Source organism: Struthio camelus, chromosome 19 (assembly GCF_040807025.1).
Source record: "Struthio camelus isolate bStrCam1 chromosome 19, bStrCam1.hap1, whole genome shotgun sequence".
Lineage (NCBI taxonomy): Eukaryota > Metazoa > Chordata > Aves > Struthioniformes > Struthionidae > Struthio > Struthio camelus.
In genome coordinates, this window is record NC_090960.1 from 893,437 (window position 1) to 911,175 (window position 17,739).

At 54.3% G+C, this 17,739-nt stretch overlaps 2 protein-coding genes across 5 annotated transcripts; one reads left to right on the top strand and one right to left on the bottom strand.

Moving 5' to 3' along the window:
- The first annotated feature begins 324 nt into the window (after positions 1-324).
- CBX2 (chromobox 2) lies at positions 325-10,565 on the top strand. 3 transcript variants are annotated; one of them, XR_011135410.1, is made up of 6 exons: positions 333-512; positions 600-643; positions 1,306-1,371; positions 3,695-3,764; positions 4,246-9,563; positions 10,198-10,565. XR_011135410.1 is itself a non-coding variant. In XM_068913113.1 (5 exons), exons 1-5 carry the CDS (start codon positions 441-443, stop codon positions 5,581-5,583), a joined length of 1,590 nt encoding a protein of 529 aa, XP_068769214.1. In that variant the 5' UTR covers positions 325-440; the 3' UTR covers positions 5,584-10,565. The 3 variants fall into 3 exon arrangements, 1 of the variants encoding a protein (XP_068769214.1); XR_011135409.1 differs by having other exon boundaries at positions 361-512; positions 4,246-5,816; positions 6,328-10,565; XM_068913113.1 differs by having other exon boundaries at positions 325-512; positions 4,246-10,565.
- Positions 10,566-14,119: 3,554 nt separating this feature from the next.
- On the bottom strand, positions 14,120-16,928 carry CBX8 (chromobox 8). 2 transcript variants are annotated; one of them, XM_068913643.1, is made up of 5 exons: positions 16,790-16,928; positions 16,206-16,249; positions 15,959-16,024; positions 15,794-15,860; positions 14,120-15,566 (listed from the first exon to the last, which is right to left on the bottom strand). In XM_068913643.1, the coding sequence occupies exons 1-5, from the start codon at positions 16,856-16,858 to the stop codon at positions 14,727-14,729; spliced, it is 1,086 nt and encodes a 361-aa protein (XP_068769744.1). In that variant the 5' UTR covers positions 16,859-16,928; the 3' UTR covers positions 14,120-14,726. The 2 variants fall into 2 exon arrangements, with proteins under 2 accessions (XP_068769744.1, XP_068769742.1); XM_068913641.1 differs by having other exon boundaries at positions 14,523-15,566; positions 15,794-15,884.
- Between the last annotated feature and the right edge of the window lie 811 nt (positions 16,929-17,739).

Consider the following 17,739-nt stretch of genomic DNA (forward strand, 5'->3'; position numbering starts at 1 on the left):
TGTCCAGAGGGGAACGATGCGGCGCGCTGCGGCTCGGGCCGGGCCAGGCCGAGCCGGGCCGAACCGGGCCGGGCCGGACCCCCTCCCCATTGTCCCCGGCCACACCGCGCCGCGCCGCGCCGCGCCCCCCCGTCCCGCAGGAAGGGGAGGGGTCGCTCCCAGACAATGCCTCTCCGCCCCGACCCCCCTCTCCGGCTGCCAGACTCCGCCCCCCCCTCCCCATTGGCCGGCGGGGAATTTGGGGAGCTCTCCCCCCCCGGCGCCAGTCCCCCCCCCCCCGCCGGGAGCGCGCGCGCCGCATTGTGCCGGGGGCGCGCGGGGATGGGGGGGGCGGGGGCGCGCGCGGCCGCCGGCGGGGGCGCGCCTCGGGGGCTCCCCTTGTGTGTGCCTGCGTGCGGAGCCGCAGCCGCAGCCGCAGCGGAGCGGAGCCGGCCGGCGCCATGGAGGAGCTGAGCAGCGTGGGAGAGCAGGTCTTCGCCGCCGAGTGCATCCTGAGCAAGCGGCTCCGCAAGGTGGGCTGCCCACCCCCCCCAGCGCCCCCGCCGCCCGCCGGCGCCCGCCGCCGCTCACCCGCCTCTCTCTGTCTCTCTCCTCCGCAGGGCAAGCTGGAGTACCTGGTGAAGTGGCGAGGCTGGTCCTCCAAGTGAGCGCGGGTCCGGGCGCGGGTGCCGGCGCGGGGCGCGGCGCTGCGCGGCCGCGGGGGTGCACCACCCCGGCGCCCGCCTCGCCGCTTTTGTTCGGGCCGCGCCGCTCCTTTTGTTTACAAATAAGCGCGGCCGCGGGCCCGGCCCTCCCCACCGCCGCCGCGCGTGGCTCCGCTCCCCCTGCGAGCCGGCCGGGCCCCCCTCCGCGGGCAGGCACCGTTCCCCCCCCGCTCCCGCCCGCCCGTTGAAACCGGAGCCCCCCCGGGATGCGCGGGGCTCCCCTCGCCCAGCGGCGGCCCGGCCCGGCCCCCCGACGGCCGCCCCTACCTGCCCTCCTCGCGGCCCCTCTCCCTTTCCGCCGCGCGGTGCTCCTTCACCGGCGCCCGTCCCCTCGGGCGCCCCGGCGGTCCCCTCGGGCGCCCCGGCTCGCCGCCCCCGTCCCCATCGCTGCCGCCGGCGAGGGGAGCGCAGGACCCGGCGCCGGGTCGGGTCCTCGCCTCGCCGCCCCCCGGGCCGCGCCGTCCGCGCCGCGCCGCGCCGCCGAAACGGCCCGTTCGTCCTCGCATGAACTGCCCGGTGCTCCGCCTGGTAACGGAGCTGGCAGGGCAGGGGGCCGGCCGAGCTGCCGCCGCTCTCCGCTAGTCCCTGTCCTCTGTTCCAGGCACAACAGCTGGGAACCTGAAGAGAACATTCTTGATCCGAGACTCCTCCTCGCTTTCCAAAAGAAGTGAGCAAACTATAAATATTTCTAAACAAATTATAAAGTCAATTAACTTCTAATTGGTCAGTTGTGTAGTGGAAGTGCTGGAAACAACAGACTGAAGCATGTCGTCTCTTTTGTGGCCCGTCTCTTTTGTTCACCTCCTGAAATCACAGTTCAGGTCCACCTAGGCCGTCTCTCCCCAGGCTGTGTAAACATGAACAATTTATGGCCCTGCACAATATGTTTTTGCACTCATTGTACAATGAGTCCACTAGCAGCACTCGGCAGAAACTTTTAGCAGAAGTATCTTGTTCCCCATCAAGCAGTCAGGGCCTCAACTGTACGTGGGGGTGATTGTGGGGAAACCAGGTGGGGAAACAGAGATGGTGGGCTTGAAAAGGCACCCAAACATATTTACGGAAAACGTAGCTATGAAAGTGATGAGGAAGTAATGGGTGGGAGAAAATGGTGTTCTCCGAGTTGAGAATTGCAATTGTTCCACAGCTATTACAGAGTAGGAATCATGCATGGAGATTAAAAAAAAAAAAAAAAAAAGTAGCCAGCTGGCTACATTAGGCACAGCTCTGCCAAATATTTTGGCTCCATATTAATAAAATCATTAAAGTTTATGATAGGGTTTAATTATAACTCGTTTCTGGATCCATTTTTTCAAGATTGGAATCTGGTGATTACTGCAGACAGCACAATGTTTAATTAGCCATGTGTATTATAGCTTAACATTTTCCTTTCTAAATAGAAAAATATGAAATAGTACAATGACTTGAAAACATTTTCTGTATGATCACCTTGGGCTCTGCATGGCTGTCAGCCTGAGTCATCACATCCAAAACAAGAGATGCAGAAGAGGTAAAATTAACCCAGTGGAAAGAGAGAACTTGTTGAGTGCATTTGCTTTTCCTCTGCACGGAGGCTGTAAGACTTCTGACTCTGAGCAGAAGGGGAAGCACAGCTCTGTACGCGTATAAATAACGAATGGCTTACCAGCGACAATTCAGATGCTTCTGTTTTCCTGTTTCCATCGTACCAGAATCGTTGCCAATTTCACTGTGAATTGGGAAAGCCACTGATTCAAGACGGGCAACACGCAGTCTAGTGTATTGCTGACCACTGGAAACTCCTTGCTGCGGGATGTTATTGTAGCAAACAAGGGTGCAAACAAACAGCTCTCTCGTCTCTACCAGTCGGTTTCCCTGACCATTGCAGAGCAAAGGCTGGGAGGGAGGAGATCAGGAAGTCGCTCTCAGGAGCAGTGTTACAAAAATCGATACCTCTCTTTCGAAGACCTGTGACTGGCAGCCAGTGAAACAAAGGCACCAGGACTAGGATAACCATTGGGAAGGTCTTGCATGGCAAATGATTTTTGTCTCTGCTAGCAGTTTAGCAAATATATTTCAATCACCCATGCAGTTCAATCCCGTGCTTTATGCAAGAGCTCTTTCTTTTTCTTTTCCTCTCTTCTCCAGTGTATTAGGGCAAACGCTTGCTTGCTGAACCAGTAGAGAACCCTGATGTTCAGATTTTTGGTCTAAGGCCACAATTTTTCATAACTCTTCCCTCAGCTGGTAGTTCTTTTCCTTATATTGCATCACATTCAGGGCCTTTCTGAGTCTTCCAGTCTGCAGCAGGTCATCTGGCAGAGCGATGCTTCTCGAATCAATGGCAGCCTTGTGGTGTTTTCATTTAAAGCCTTCTGCTAAGGTGCACAGCAATCTGAGAAACTTTAAGTATTGGCAGTGATACGCGGCCTCAAAAGGTTTGAAATGGTTGTGGGAGGGACGAATACTGCCCCCATGCTTCCATGCTTTCCAAGGAGCTCAGTTCTACTGCGAGGATGTCTCTTTTCTTCAGCTAATTCGGTTTCTCGTGTGACACTGCAGAGGCTGACAGCTGCTGCTGCGGTGGCCAGATTGGCTGCTGTAAAAACTTCCACATCGTCTGTACTAAGAGTTTCTACACCAGTGACCTGTAGCTGTTACTTCAGGATAAATGGTCCATGTATCATTTAGAGAGGGATTTAGCTGTGCAAGTCCCCTGGTTTCAGTAGAGTTCTTGGGGATCAGTTGCCCTTCTACTGCACTTAAATGCGGTATGTCCATAACAAACAGCATGGTTTCAAGTAAGCGATGTGCTTGAAGCCTATAAAATTGTCAAATGTTGACAGAGGTTACAGGACACCTGCCAACATGTGTGTATATACTGCTGTTCAGACAGGAGCTAAGCCTACAGCACCCCCAGGAAGATCTATTCTGAATGACAGAAGAAAGGGAGGAACCAGGGTGTACTTTTTTTTTTCCCTGCAAGCATTATCTTAATCTTTTTTTCTCAGGGAGCATGAAAAAGAGGTGCAGAACCGGAAGAGGGGCAAACGACCCAGGGGCAGGCCCAGGAAACATGTGGTAAGTCCTGGCGGTAGCGGGACTCCACAGCAGTAGTAGCTCTTGAGAGGTTCTTACCTTCAAAGGCGCCAGTGAGCGCCTGTCCCACGACACAGTGTTGTGGATGCTAAACCTGAGGGGACCTCAGTTTAGCGGTTCTGAAGATTGAAGTGATAGGTGGGTGGAGGAGGATGCTAGCAAAGAGGACTTCTCTTCATTGTTGATCTGGCAATGGTATAAAAGGAAATAAAAGTGTTCCATTGCACCACAGTTCCACATGGTATTTAAGCCTTTTCCATGTTGTAGTGTATGCTCTCTTAAGTCATTTTAAGGCAGAGGTCACGCATCATCCAGGACTGGCAGATCAGAGAACACATGGAAATAGCCTGTGCGTTTGTCTGAAGCACCTGGCCTGACAAAGCTGAAAAATTTGCAGTGCCCATGACTGTTCTTAGATAATTTCTGTTAACTCTTTCTCTGTCCCCTCTTTATTGCTTCACAGGAACCAGAAATGCCTCCAAAAACTAAGTCAAGTAGCTCCTCTTCCTCAACATCCTCCTCTTCTTCTTCCTCTGAAGAAGAGGATGAAAGTGACCTGGAAGCCAAGAGAGGTCCTCGAGGCAGAGACACTCACCCAGTACCTCAGAAGAAAGCCCAGATCCTGGTTGCAAAGCCGGAAATGAAGGACACTTCCAGAAAGAAGCGTGGACGGAAACCTCTTCCCCCAGAGCAGAAAGCCGCTCGAAGGACCGTGAACCTAACAAAGGTGCTAAAAACATCCCGGAAGGAGGCAGGAGGCAGTGCCAAATTGATGGGGAAACTGCAGCCCCAGCACAGCGCGCAAGGCTCAGGGATCGCCATGCTGAAGGAACCCCCAGGCACGCTGGCTGGACTCAGCTCTGCATCGTCTGCGGAAAACCTTCCCAGCATGATGAAGAGCGGTTCCACGAGCCCGAGTCGGGCCATCAGCTGGCAGAGCTCTATCGTACACTACATGAACAGGATGTCCCAAAACCAGAACTCGGCAGAGACCTCACCTCTTGGCAGGCTAGCACTGAAGTCACAGGCATCAAGTAAGAGTGGCTTAGGGTTGGACTTAAAAACAAAGAGCCAGAAAGGATCTGGGGAGCTCGGGCTGAACATACAGGGACCCAAAACTGCTAAGGGTCCTAGCAGCAGTGCTGGGGGGGACCAGAAATCAGGGTTTGCTGCGGGAGCCCAAATACTGCACAATGGCAGCAAGACGCCTATGAGTTCTTCTGCTCCTGGAAGCCAGCTGGCATCCAGTCAGGAGCTGAATCTTCAAGCTTTAAACTTACAGAGTGTCAAAAACGGGCAGAATGCATCAGGTGGAAGCAGCCTCTCTCGTCATGTTTGCAACGCTCTGTCCAAAAGCTCTGGCAGCACAGCTGCGAGCATGGGTGCTGCCGTCGGGAAGGGTGCTGGATTGAATGTTGCAGGCAGTGGGGTGCTCTCAGGGGGGGACAGCTGCAAGAGCGACAAGCAAGCACACAGGGCAGTCGCTGGCGAAAGGGACTTGGCCAAAAGTGACACAGTTGGCACGCAAGAAGGGCAGGCAGCCTTGGAGAACCGCAAGCCAGGAGCCCTTTCCGAAATGAGCACAGGTGAAGAGACCAGCTCGGATTCCGATCGGGATTCTGCCTCCTTCCCTGGCGTGGGTCAGAACATGTCTGTTTCGATCCAGACCAGCCAGGACTGGAAGCCCACCCGCAGCCTCATCGAGCACGTCTTTGTCACAGATGTCACAGCTAACCTGATCACAGTGACAGTCAAGGAGTCCCCTACCAGCGTGGGGTTTTTCAATCTACGGCAATACTGAGCAGGGAGTGTGAGAGGAGGGAGAAGGTTCCTTCAGCCTGTCCCTTAGCTTTGCCCAGCTCTTCCATCAGGTTTTTCTTTCTTTAAGTGAATGCCATGCGGCAGGGGGACTTGCAGAGGTGAAAATCCTCCCCTGCCCCCCTCAGCAGCTGGCTGGGAGCAGTGCCTTTGTATTCTGCGATGAGGTGTCCTGTGCTGCAGCCAGTGCTGTCTTGGACACTGTCTGTAGCATTTGTGAAGACCTCCTAAGACTTATTGAGACTTGTGTTCGGGCGGCGGGGGGGAGAAGAAAGCCACAGTGAAACCTGTTGTGAACTGCCAGTGAACAAGATGGATTCCTCCTTGCTTTTTTTTCCCTCCTCCTTTACAGCAGGTGCCCCCAAACGGGGTGTAATTAATGCCATTCCCCGGGAACAGAGGTGCTTGTGCTGCTGGGAGGTGACAGGCTGGCAAGTTTTGAGCCAGGTTTCACTGTACATGGCTTTCTTTGCTTTACAGCTTGAAATGGCAGAACACAAGGTTTGCAGCTCTCTTGCAGTAGAGAGGGGTGTGGAGATGCAATGTGGCAGGCTTACACTCGTAAGAAAAAAGGAGTTCCTTTTCTTTCCTCTAGGCTCTCCGTGAAGCTGTCTGTAAGCCGTTAGGACAGTCACAAGTCAATCCAAATGAGACAGCCAATGTCCCCCGCATGCAGAGGTCTGCTGGGAGGGTGGCTGTAGTATGGGGGTTTTTCAGGGTACATTAGGCCCAGCCACCCTCCTGGGCTAGGTCAGTTCCAATGATGGTGAAGTCCACAACATTTCTGTTGTGATTTCCAGCTGATATAGATATATTGTTTACATTTTTTATTAAAAAAAAAAATCGCTTTTTGGAGGGATGGGAATAAACTCAGCCCTCACTATCTCAGATAGACTGAATCCTGGATGCCGCTGATGAGAGGGGTCATCAAGGGCACCTCTTGCAGAGCAGTGGGGGACTGGCAGGAGATACCTCCTTGCTACCCAGAGCAGGTCCTCACTTGGCAAGGGTGGAGCCAGCATGAGCTGCTGCTTTCTTTGCAGTGACTTGGCTTTCAGATGAAAGAGAAATCCGAGTCCAGAAGATTAACTGTTGTACAGCCCAGTGAGTCCCAGAGCCACTCCTCTGCCTTGTCCCAGCATCACTCCCCTTTTACCTTCATGTTTAGCAGTTTCCAGGCACTTGTAGGGACCAAGCTGGGGAATTTTTTTTTTCTTTTTAAGTCCTGCAGACTGTGCAAATGCTTCTGATGGTGAGCAGGCTGTTACTCTCACTTGCAGTTGTTTGTGAAGTTAGTGCTGAAGTTCAGCTAAAAACCAGAGCTTGCGCAGAGACGGTGGGGGGGGGGGGGTCACTGAGCCCCTGTTGCTGGCAGGCTGGGGCCTCCCGCGGAGGCCAGCTGGGTTCAGCACTGCAGACAAGCCGTGTGCGTGCCTTGGACGCTTGCTGGGTTTCAGTTACGCTGATCACCCCCTTTTTTCTCCAGCTGGAGGTCTCTGAAACCAGTAGAGGACAACACCTGCACAGGTTGTCTGGAGCAGCAGGAAGGGGACAGGGAGCAGAGGCCGGAGCAGGAACAAAGGCCCTGGGAAGGGCCCGCCCCGACGGCGGCAGGAATTGTCCAAATTGTCCGTGGCTCCCACCCTCAGCCCGTTCCCTGAGGAACAGGAGGGCCTTCGGCAGCCATTCTCATTTGTCTTTCCATCCTGTGCCAGCAGCAGGGTTGTTAATTTTGGCTTGTAATTGCAACCAATAATGGCTTTTTTACTGAGCTCTTTTTCCCTATTATAGATTACTCTTACAAGCCAAAATTAACAACACTAGTTCAAGCAAAGTTCAGGAGCATTTGAGGTCATTTTCTTTTATTCCTGTTAATGCTCAGCTCCTTTTTCAGAGAAGAGAAAATGACTGCCATCTGTCAGGGTTCTCTGGACATGTTATTTGGAAGTGCCTCCTAAGGTCTGTCCTGTAAGTATCTCCTGGGGTGGCTGTCCGATGCGTCTGCATATTTAGGTACTCTTTCCACGTGGATCATTCGCTTTCTAGCTCACTGATCTGGCACAAAGACATATATCTTATTTTGCCACAGACTGGGGCACTTGCAGTATTGGTATGCAGCGAGGTAAATGGACCAAACTAGGGGTACATGTATTTCTTAAACCCCTGAGTCCATCGAACATTGCAGTCGTATTGGAAATGCTGCCTCCCAAGCTGCTGGATGGTGGCAGTGCAATTCTCAGGTGGAATGAAAAATCAGCAATGGTTGCATTTGCTGCTTGGCTGATAAGGGAAGGTTGTTTCCTGAGTGGTGGCTGCAGCCATTGCCAGGAAAGACTCCTGTGATCTAGAAACAGTTTCTCTTAGATTTTGTATTTATTTTGTAGCCTTCCTGTTGGTCACAGCTTTGGTTTGTTTTGTTATGGAGCCTAAGTTGACAGCGTGTCGTCGATTTGGGGTGGGGTGTACTGTTGTTGCCTTTGAACAATATCTGTGCAGACTTCTTGGAAATCTTCGGTTCTTCTCTTGTGCAGCCACACAGCCTTGAATGTCACTTCACCACTGAGTTAGCCAGCTTGGGGCTAGAGGGATTTGCATCAAGTTACCTGCAAAAGGACTTGTGCAGCCTTGAGTCTGCAGCTGGCTCCATTTCCCAGAAACATGCTGTGCTTTGCTTTGTGAGGCAACGGGCCACATGGAAAGAAATGAGCACTGTCCATGAAGGAGGTTCCCGAAGGACAAGGTTTCCTTGGAACTCCATGATGCCGAAATGTCGCAGTCTGTTCTGTTTACCCTGTAGTCTTTAACTTTGCCAAATGAACTACTGTTGTAGTCCAAGGAAATGTTAGCCTGTAGTTACAGAAATGAGTGCTCCAAGCATGGCCTTCACTAGGTGTACTCTTGCGCTGGGGATGTGAGCATCTGCAGAGAAGAACCAAGGGATTGACGGGATCTTGGAGGTCATGCCTGGCTCTCTTCCCCACACACCAAATCATTTGCTAGTTGGCCTTTGCAAATCCAAACTAAATGACAATGTGCCTTTTGGAACTGTCCTTATTTCAGGCTTGTCTGTGGCACTGGTCCCATGACAGGTTTATGCCTATGCAAAGCTGGGTGGTCATAGGGTCTCGCGGGCAGCTGTGACACTGATGGGGAGAGGCATTCCTGGTCCTCAGTGTGGCACCCAGCAGTCCCGCAGAGCCCTGCTTCAGCGCTGCAGGCAGCTGGTCGAACGTTCGTGGAGAAGAAGCCAGCTCGGCAGGGATGCTCTTGCTGAGAATAGGATGCGGGAGCTGGTGTGTCTAAATAACCCACCAAAGTGCTCACTGGAGAAAAAAGCATGTGAGGATGGTCTTAGAAAGGGTCAGGCCCTAGGAGTCCATAGTGAGTGACGGAAATGAGACTCATAGGTGAGCTGTCGCAGCGCGAGGGGGCTCAGCTGGCTCGCGGGGCCATGGCGCTCTGCAGGAAGCCCTGTGCTCTGAGCCCTCAGCACTGCAGGTGTGTCGTGTTCGCTGCAGACCAGCTCCGAGAAGGCTGCTCCCTCCAGAGCACCCTGTCAAAACTCAAAAGGTGTTTTCCATTTGGTGGCTTATTCCTGCCATTTAGGGCCAGGGTGATGTTTCCCTGGGCCCTTGGCCTGCGCCCAGGAGGCCGAACATCCTGACAGTGAGTGGCTTTGTTCTCCCTTGCCCACCATTCACAGACCTTTCCTCTCTCGGTGGCAGCAGGGCTCTGCTGTTACCCAGTCTTGCTATTGTGCCTTTCTGTTAACCAGCTGGTGTAATTCCAAAGTTTTAAGGATGGTGAAAATGATAATCCAGAAATTTTACTAAACTTCATCTCATCCTATCCTTCCCCAACTCCCTTTCCAGCCTCATGTTTCAGGATCTTGACTCCTAGCATCGCTGGTGTGTGTTTGAGTGACAGATTCATGCTGAAGTTTGCCTCTCAAAGGCACATTATGTGAGTAATTTAACGTAATCTTTTGTGGACAGAGATTGAAAGCTGGTGCGAACTGTGTTTACCAGTCAATACCATTAGTATTCAAGGTCTACCTTTTTTATTTTTTATTCTTTTTTAAGTTTGCTGCTATGGGTTTGAGTGTTTAGTTGTATGTCAAACAGCCAATTAAAGGTTTGTCACTTGTCATTTTCTAAGGGGTTTCCGATGTGGAAAGTCCTGCAGTATTTGTATATTGAATGGATATTTTCTCCAGGCATAATCTGGTTAAGTATACTTGTTGTTTTCCATTGGACTGGAAGAGGTGGCCAATTCAGTCATCTTCCTTAGAAGTTTAGTATATTTTTATATATATATTTTGTACCAAAAAACTGGAGTTTGTGGAGGAATGGGGATGGTTTGAGGGGGTTGTTTCTCTTTGAGTTTCTGATCTGGGTGTGAAGGGCTCTGGAGCTGGAGAGAAAAGGTTTTTTTCTGAAAGAAATTGAGGGATGGGTGAAAACAAACAATTGTTCTTGTAACTTGTGCCAGTCACTGGTCTGATTTGTATGTTTTAATTAAAGAGAGAGCCAAATCGTTCCTGTATGACACTTATAATTGCTTTAAACTACAGCTGTTTGTTTGCTTTTATTTTCAGAGAACAAAAGTTGGTGATGTTATTACCCTGGGAAAGCTTAAGTTCTTTGTTGGAACAGGACAGCCGCCCAGCCTGCATGTTAACGAGGGGCTGCCTGGCTGCCTGAGCCGCCTGGTCACTGCTCCTGCCGGGTGTTGCTGCCGGGGCTTCTTCCGTGACCCTAGTGTTGACTTGCTTGCATTTTGTGATAAGTGTTTTCTAGTACTTTTGGACATTAATGCTAGTTTAGACTCGAGACCTCTAGGCTGCTTTTAATTTATTTTGCAGGAAAACACTAGAAGATGGTATGTCAGGCGTTTGGGGTTTTTTTGTATAACTTTTCCACTGCTGTTTTTTAGTATATCAATAAATATTTTTCTAAACTTTTCAGACTGTTGTGGTCACTGCTCCAAGCGTACCTGGATGCTCGAGGGAGGTGCCCTAACCCTGCCTTACCCGAGGGGCGACGCTCGCCTGCCTCGCCCAGAGCAGGGGAGCAGAGCAGGGGAGCAGAGCGGGAGCTGGCTGCGGCCCTGGTGCTGCTGCCTTGCGAAACTGCATCCTCCCGGGGCCACGGGATTCACACGCCGGCTCTCGGGATCCCTGCCCGGGCTGGAGCGGGCCCTACGCGGAGGCTCCGGGGAGCTCCGGCTGGCTGCGCTGCCCCGACGGAGCCCCCGGGGGCCGGCGGGCCCCTGCCCCGGCACCGGGGCCCTGCCGGCGGGGGAACGAGGGGGCAGCTCAGGACCCGGGACACGAGCCCACCCTCCGGGCCCCCCGAGAGACGCGGCCCCCTGCCCCTCCCCGGCCCCCGGTCCCAGGCTCCTACCGGGCAGACGGGAGGCTCCGCGCGGGCCGCCGGGCTCTGCTGCGGGCTGGAGCTGCGCCTGCCCCGGCGGCTCCTCAGGTGTCTCCGCTCTGCCCGGGCCCAGCTGGCCGGGGAGCCGCCCCGGCGGCCGCGCAGGAGCCGCGGAGGGAGCGGCGGCGGGCCGGGCCGGGCCGGCCGGCCTGGGGAGGGCGCTGCGCGGCCGCGGAAGGGCCCGAGCAGCGGCACCTCCGCCGGACCCCGGGCGGGGCTGGGGGCGAAGCGGCCCCCGAGGCGGGCAGGGGCCCCGGGCCCGCAGCTCCGCCGTCGGGGCTCCCGTCGGGGCGGCCGCCGTTGCGCGGGACCTTCGGGCTTCGGCTGGGCCGGGGCGCGGGTTCCCGGGCCGCCGAGCCCCGGGGGGCGTCCGAGGCGCCGCGGCCGAGGCAGCCCGGCTCCCGCGGGCCGGGTCCCGGGGGGCTGCGGCGGCCGCCCCTGCCCCCTCCGCCGGCCCCGGCCTGGGGCCCCGCCGCGGCCTGTGTGAAAGGGTCCCCCCCGCTGGGACCGGGGGAGAAAGGCGCCATTGTGCGGCCTTTTCTCCTTCGCCTACTTGACACTCATTTTCCGCGCACAGATGCTGACAGCTCTGATAATAAGGGGGTCTGCTCCTTTCACCCAGCGGAGCAGAAAAAGGAGGTTAATGAGGACACAGCTTAAAAAAACCCAAAAAACAAGACACCCCCCTCGCTTCCCTCCGGCTGCGCGGCCGGCAGAGATTTGAATACAAAGGGCGGGCTGGCCGGGCAGGGGCGGCCGCCGCGCCGGCCCCGCGCCCCGGGGCGCCGACCCGCGCCGGTCCCGCCCCCGCCTCTCCTCGGCGGCCCGGGACGCCGCAAGCCCGCGGCGGGGAGGCTTTTCTGCGGGTACCTGCGCGCCTTCTCCGGGGGCGGAGCGGCCGCCCGGCCCGACCTTTCCCCCGCGGGAGCCGGGCGCGGAGCGGAGCCGCACACGGCGGTCACCGCCGCCGCCCCGTCCGGGGGCCGCGAGACCTCCCCCACGGGCCGGCCCGTCTCCGTCCACAGCACCGCGGGGCTCCAGGGCACCTGCGCGCCCCGTCCCCTTCCCCGCGGGTGGTGCTGGCGGCTGCCGTGCGGGGAGCCGCCCGCCCCGTCGGGTGCTGCCGCCCCGCCCCGGGCACCAGCCGCGCCCAGCCCCCTTCGGCTGCCCCCAGCCCCGCTCCCCTACTTGCCCCACGGCCACAAATGGAAGAAAGACACGTTTCTATTTACAAAGTATATATTTAAACTCACATAAAAAGCAGGTCTCATATGGACATTCACGGCTGGCAGAAGACACGTAGTTAAGCTTCACTTCTGAGACTGAGATTTAGCCAAATTTTTTGTACAAGTTTTAGATTTAAATAATTCACACACACACACACCCCCACGCACACACTCAGTATATACGTCGCTATATACATACACACATATACACCCACATGTATGTCTTGCTTTATATATGTGTGTGCCTAAACACACACATATATACTTATACAGGGCTGGAGTGAAGCACACCAAATCCAAACCGCACCCTGACATCGGAGTGAGGCAGGAGCTCTGCTATGGTCTGTTTTGCAAAGGGAGGTATTTTTCAACCTTCGGTATCTCAGCAGGTGGAGGAAGGGCAGCTAAATCCCCGTCATTGTCCATCTGACAACATACATGTCCTGTGTAGGCTTCTCTAGGAACCAGCACTGATACCGGTACATTGCTTGCTTCAGTTCTTCGTACAAACCAAGTTAAAAATCTCAATTTTACAAAATATGCCTTAAAAAATAATAGCAACTCGCAGAACCAGCTCCCTTTGTACAGTCAATACAGCATCCTCTTGCTACATCCTCTGACAAAGGCAAAAGTCCCAAAAGATGGTAGGGGAAGGGGACTGAGAAAAGTGGAGCTGTAATTATCCAGATGGGCCTAACAGTAGCAAAGGCTGCTCCTTGCCTGAGCCCCTTTCTCTTCCCATTAGGCCCCATGTGCTTTCATCTTATGTGCAGTCCCCAAATTAGAAAGCATTTAAGAGCTTCACTGGGCCAATCAGGATGGAAAAGGCCAATCTCTCCCAGCCCTGGCCCTTAGGGGCTGCTGGACAGATTTGTGCTTTTGAACCGACAGAGATGCTTAAATCAATATGTTAGGACATGAGGACACCTGCTATACTTCAACTAAAAACACAACAAAATGTTTACCCTCTCTTCCCAGACCAGGCTAAAAGACCCTAACCTCTTCCTCAACATGGTTAACCTGTAATAGAGTTTAGAGAGAAAGAGCGAGCAAAAGAGCAGGCAGTCACAGGGCTCCCGTATCCCACATCTGCTGCAAGACACTGCCACAAGCTTGCTGCAAGGTAGCAGAGGGATTCTGGTCAACACCAGTGGAGGGAAACTGCTGCATTTTGTTCAGAGCCATTAAATCCTCACTGTTGTGCCCTGCCTGAGCCCTGGGAGAAAGAAACTGCACAGTCCTTCAAAACTAGAAGAAATATGCAGGCAAATAAAAATACAAAAAGCCACCAGAGTCAGCAGGAGCTGCTCTGTGCGCAGGAATATTTAGCCTCTTGGCTATTGTTTAACTAGCATAAGAAAAGGGAAATATTTATTGTCTCTGAATGCATAAAGGTGGCTCTGGGATTTGTCAGAGATGTGGATATTACAAAACACATTATCTGGAGTCTTCCAACAGTCCAAAGTGAACTGTGGATTAAAAAAAAAAGAAATTCACTTTCTATACCAGTATAAAGCATCTAAATATGGGCAGTGACAGGCTACCCTCCCAAACTTCTCTGGCATTTCAGGAATGTAAACAGATTTTTTTTTTTGAAGTGGGTGGGGGAAAAGAATCAAGCAACCAGACAAAATGAAAACAGATTCTCAGCTCAGTTCTGTCTCCCATAACTGCTATGACAATTCTATTAAAGTGCATTTCAGTATCACCCCTTTTAGGAATCTTACACATACAAACCTCCTCTTCATTTGTAAGAAAAGGTAATTCAAGTTAATACTCCGCTAGAACAGTTTTAGCCTTTTTATGGACTTCTGCTTTTCCCCACCCCAATTTTGTAGCAACTTTTTTTTTTTTTTTTAACTGGAAACACCCCCCTCCCCAACAATACTGTAAATTCAAGTGCTTACTTCAACTGTCAAGGGCGACAGTTCTGGATACAGCACACTTGATTGTACAAGCAACACCTTATATCACAATCAAGAAATCAGGGCACTTTGCCCACCGAGGGAATAACACTTCCCCCTTCACCATCCATAGCATCATATGAAAAATAATAGTTAAAAAAAAATCAACATAATTAGCTATGAACATCATTCATTATGTACACCGGCTCCTGCAACAGATGCATGAACTCCATTAGTTCTCAGTTTTATTGTCCTTTCTAAGAGCAACTGAGCAGTCACTGTTGTCTCCATTTAAATAAAACAACTTAGAGTTGAAATATATATATAGATATATATATATATAAGCATTTTCTTCTTAAATAACATATTTACATCTAATAGAAAATATAACTCTAGAGATAATCTTTCCAACGAAATGTAAGACGGAAAAAAAAAAAGAATGAGTTAATGAATTTAGGACAGTTTCTAAATCCTCTCCAGGAAAAAAAACCCACCAAGCTCTAACCAAGCTTTTGTCTGGATCTAGACTGAAAAAAACCCCAACAACAACAACGAAAAAACTCATCGCTTTTCTTTAAAGAATCCTTGGTCCGTGCTGCTCTCTTTAATTGTGACGGTCAAAAAGTTAGATGTCACATCGGTTACCACCACCTTCTCCAGGTTGTTGAGAGACGGGCTCCAGGACTCCTCTTCCGGGTCGCCCAGAATCCGTGAGACGGGGATCCTGGCAATGAGAGAAGGCCTCCCCGCTTGGCTTCCCACACTGTCTCGGTACAGGCTGCCCATAGAGCCTGGGTTTACTGAGCTGTGCAGGATCTTGGGCCCACCTGGGTCCAATCCTCCTTGCCCCTTGGGGTCCAGAAAGTCTGCCCTGTGCTTGGTGACCCTGGGAGGGTAAGTCTCGGAGGCTCCAAGCTTCATACCGACCTCTACTCTGTTAGGGCTGGACATGGTGCCAGAGAGGTCGGGGTCCTGCCTCCTGGCTAGCTGGATTACACTGTGTCCCGAGCTGAACTTTGCCGCCCCCGGAGCTGACTCCTCTATTTTCCTGGCTTTGAGGTAGTCCCCCACCTTGTCCCCCGGCTCCCCCAGTTTCCTCTTGGAGGCATCCAGAGTCTCCGTCAGGTCCTTGTAAAGCTCTTTCCTAGGCTTCGGGCCTCTCTTTTTTGGGGTCTCCCCAGGTTTCTCTTCCACTCTTATAACCCGGTCCCGGATGCTGTCTCCCTTGGGGGTGCTGCTGCTGGTGCTGCTCTGGGGAGCCAGGGCTATGTTTCTCAGTCCTTCCCTAGCTCGGGATGTGGAGCCCAGCTCCTGGGGGGACCTGCCAGGATACGGCACCCGGATCCCCCTGGAAGAGTCACTGCGGAATTCATAGGTTTTGGCTTTTGCTTTTGCCTGGGCCTGCAAAGAAGATAAATCAACCGGTGACTTTATTATCCTGCCATCCGGCTGCATAATTACAAGTTACAAGACGAGAGGCTGCCTTTGCAATGAGCGTTCTCCATCAGTGCTGGAGAGGGACCCTGCTATTTGCATGCTGCCTTTCATGCTCCCTGCTGCAGCATGCAGCCCTCTCCACTCACCGGCAAAGCAACACCAATGCACACGCAAGGCTCCTGACTCCTTACCTTTAACAGGAAGGTTTTGGGCTTGGGGCCTCGCTTTTTAGGCCCGTATAGCTCCATTTCCCGTTCCCTAGAGGTGTTAAAAAAACCAAAGCTTCAATTCAGCATAGCTACAAGACAGCAACATATTTACAAGTGCAATGGATACAACTAGCAAAGGCCTTGTACCTTTCCTCAAAGGCTGCAAGCAGCCGGGCATCCAGAATGTTTTCCTCAGGTTCCCAAGTGCTGTACCTGGCAAGGGAGGCACAGAGAGAGGAAAAGGCATCAGGAATAAGTAATAATAATAATAAAAAAACATGATCTAAAGAAATGGATCCAACTTTCCTTTCTACTACAATGGGAAATAATAGCTACAATGAAGCATCTTCTGCATAGTTCCTAGGCTGCAAAATTGTATAAACAGCCTACTTACTTCTGAGACCAGCCCTTCCATTTTACAAGATATTCCATGCGCCCCTGCAGATGCAAAGAGAAAAAATAAATATGCATGGAGAGAAATCACGATAAATGCTTGCAACAAAGCTACACATGCAATAACACGCATGCAACAAATACACGCCTGCACCGAAGGCGTGTGTCAAAAATATGCAAGGGGGAGGACCGGGGGAGGGGGGGAGAACTGCAACAAAAAAATACGCGTGCAGCAGCCCCGCGCAGCCGAAGGAGCCCCCAGCAGAATGCATCGGGGAGCACGGCGCACACAACGCCAGGCATGCAGCAGAACATGCACGCCCCGCTCGCGCGGAAAGCCCGTGCATGCGGCGGGGAGAAAGAGCCGCCCCCAGCAGCCGCCCAGCCGCAGTCGGAGCGGCGCGGGCCGGGGCCGGCGGCCGCCGGGAGCCGCCGGGAGCCGCCGCCGCAGCGCCGCGCGGCCGGGGGAGGGCGCGGGGCTGCCCGCGCCGCCGCGGCCTTGCGCGGGGCGGGCGGCGGCGGCGGTCGGGCGCGGCGGGCGGCGGGCGGCGGCGGCGGCGGCGCGGCGCGGCGGCGGGCACCTACTTTGCGGATGCGGCGCTTGAGCAGGGCCTCGGCCGCGAAGACGCGCTCCCCGACGGCCGAGAGCTCCATGTTTACGCGGCCGCTCGCAGCACACAGGCAGCCGCCAGCGCAGCCCAGACCATAATACTCCGCCCGCTGACGTCAGCCCGCCGCCCCCCCCCTCGGGCCCCCCCCCGCACTTGTTGCTGGCGGAGCCGGGTGGAATATTCCGCCCGCGCCGCATTGGCCCGGGCCCGGCGCCCGCCCCCGCCGCCGCGCCGCCCCGCGACGTGCCCCGCGTCCCAATGAGCGCGGCGGGGCGGGGCCGCCCGCCGGGGCCCACGGGGGGGCGTCGCGCCCGCCCCCGCGCGGGCCGCCCCCCCGGGGGGGGGTGCTGCGACGCAGCGGAGGGGTTGGGGGCGCGGCCCCGCCGCCCGGCCCGGTCCGGCCCGGCCGCGCCGAGCACAAAGGGCCGGGAGGCGGCGGGCGGCGCGGCCGGGGCGGGGGCTGCCCGGGGCCCTCGGCGGTGCTGCGAGCGCCTCGCCGGAACCGGCTCGCTGAACTTCGGCTCCGCGACGAGGCAGCCGGCGGTGCCGGCGGCGGGGCGGCCCGGCCCCCCTGTGCGCACCTGGACGGGGCAGCCCCGCGGGGGCGGCCCGGCCGCGTATTCCCCCCGCGGCTCTGCGCGGCTCGGCACAACCGGCTGAGGGTTTATATGACAAAGAAAATAGTATTTGTTAACGAAGCACTCGGAGATTACGTAAAAATCACCTCATTAGACCAGATCTGCCAAGAAAGCCACTACTTTGGGAGCCAGCGAACCAGCAAAGTTCATAATCATAAAAAGCCATTCACAGTAACAAATAGTTTCTCCGAACCGTGCCAGTGATACAGCTGTTTCTGTTTAAGTTTAAATACTTTCCAACAGTTTGGGTAGTAAAAATAAAGTAGACCTCAACAGCCTATAATAC

Coding starts and splice junctions, on each gene's coding strand:
- CBX2 (XM_068913113.1), top strand. CDS start 441: ATGGAGGAGCTGAGCAGCGTGGGAGAGCAGGTCTTCGCCGCCGAGTGC. Junction 513..599: donor TGAGCAAGCGGCTCCGCAAG/GTGGGCTGCCCA, acceptor TCTCCTCCGCAG/GGCAAGCTGGAGTACCTGGT. Junction 3,765..4,245: donor GCAGGCCCAGGAAACATGTG/GTAAGTCCTGGC, acceptor ATTGCTTCACAG/GAACCAGAAATGCCTCCAAA.
- CBX8 (XM_068913641.1), bottom strand. CDS start 16,858: ATGGAGCTCTCGGCCGTCGGGGAGCGCGTCTTCGCGGCCGAGGCCCTG. Junction 16,250..16,789: donor TCAAGCGCCGCATCCGCAAA/GTAGGTGCCCGC, acceptor TTGCATCTGCAG/GGGCGCATGGAATATCTTGT. Junction 15,567..15,793: donor CCAAAACCTTCCTGTTAAAG/GTAAGGAGTCAG, acceptor TCTTCTTTGCAG/GCCCAGGCAAAAGCAAAAGC.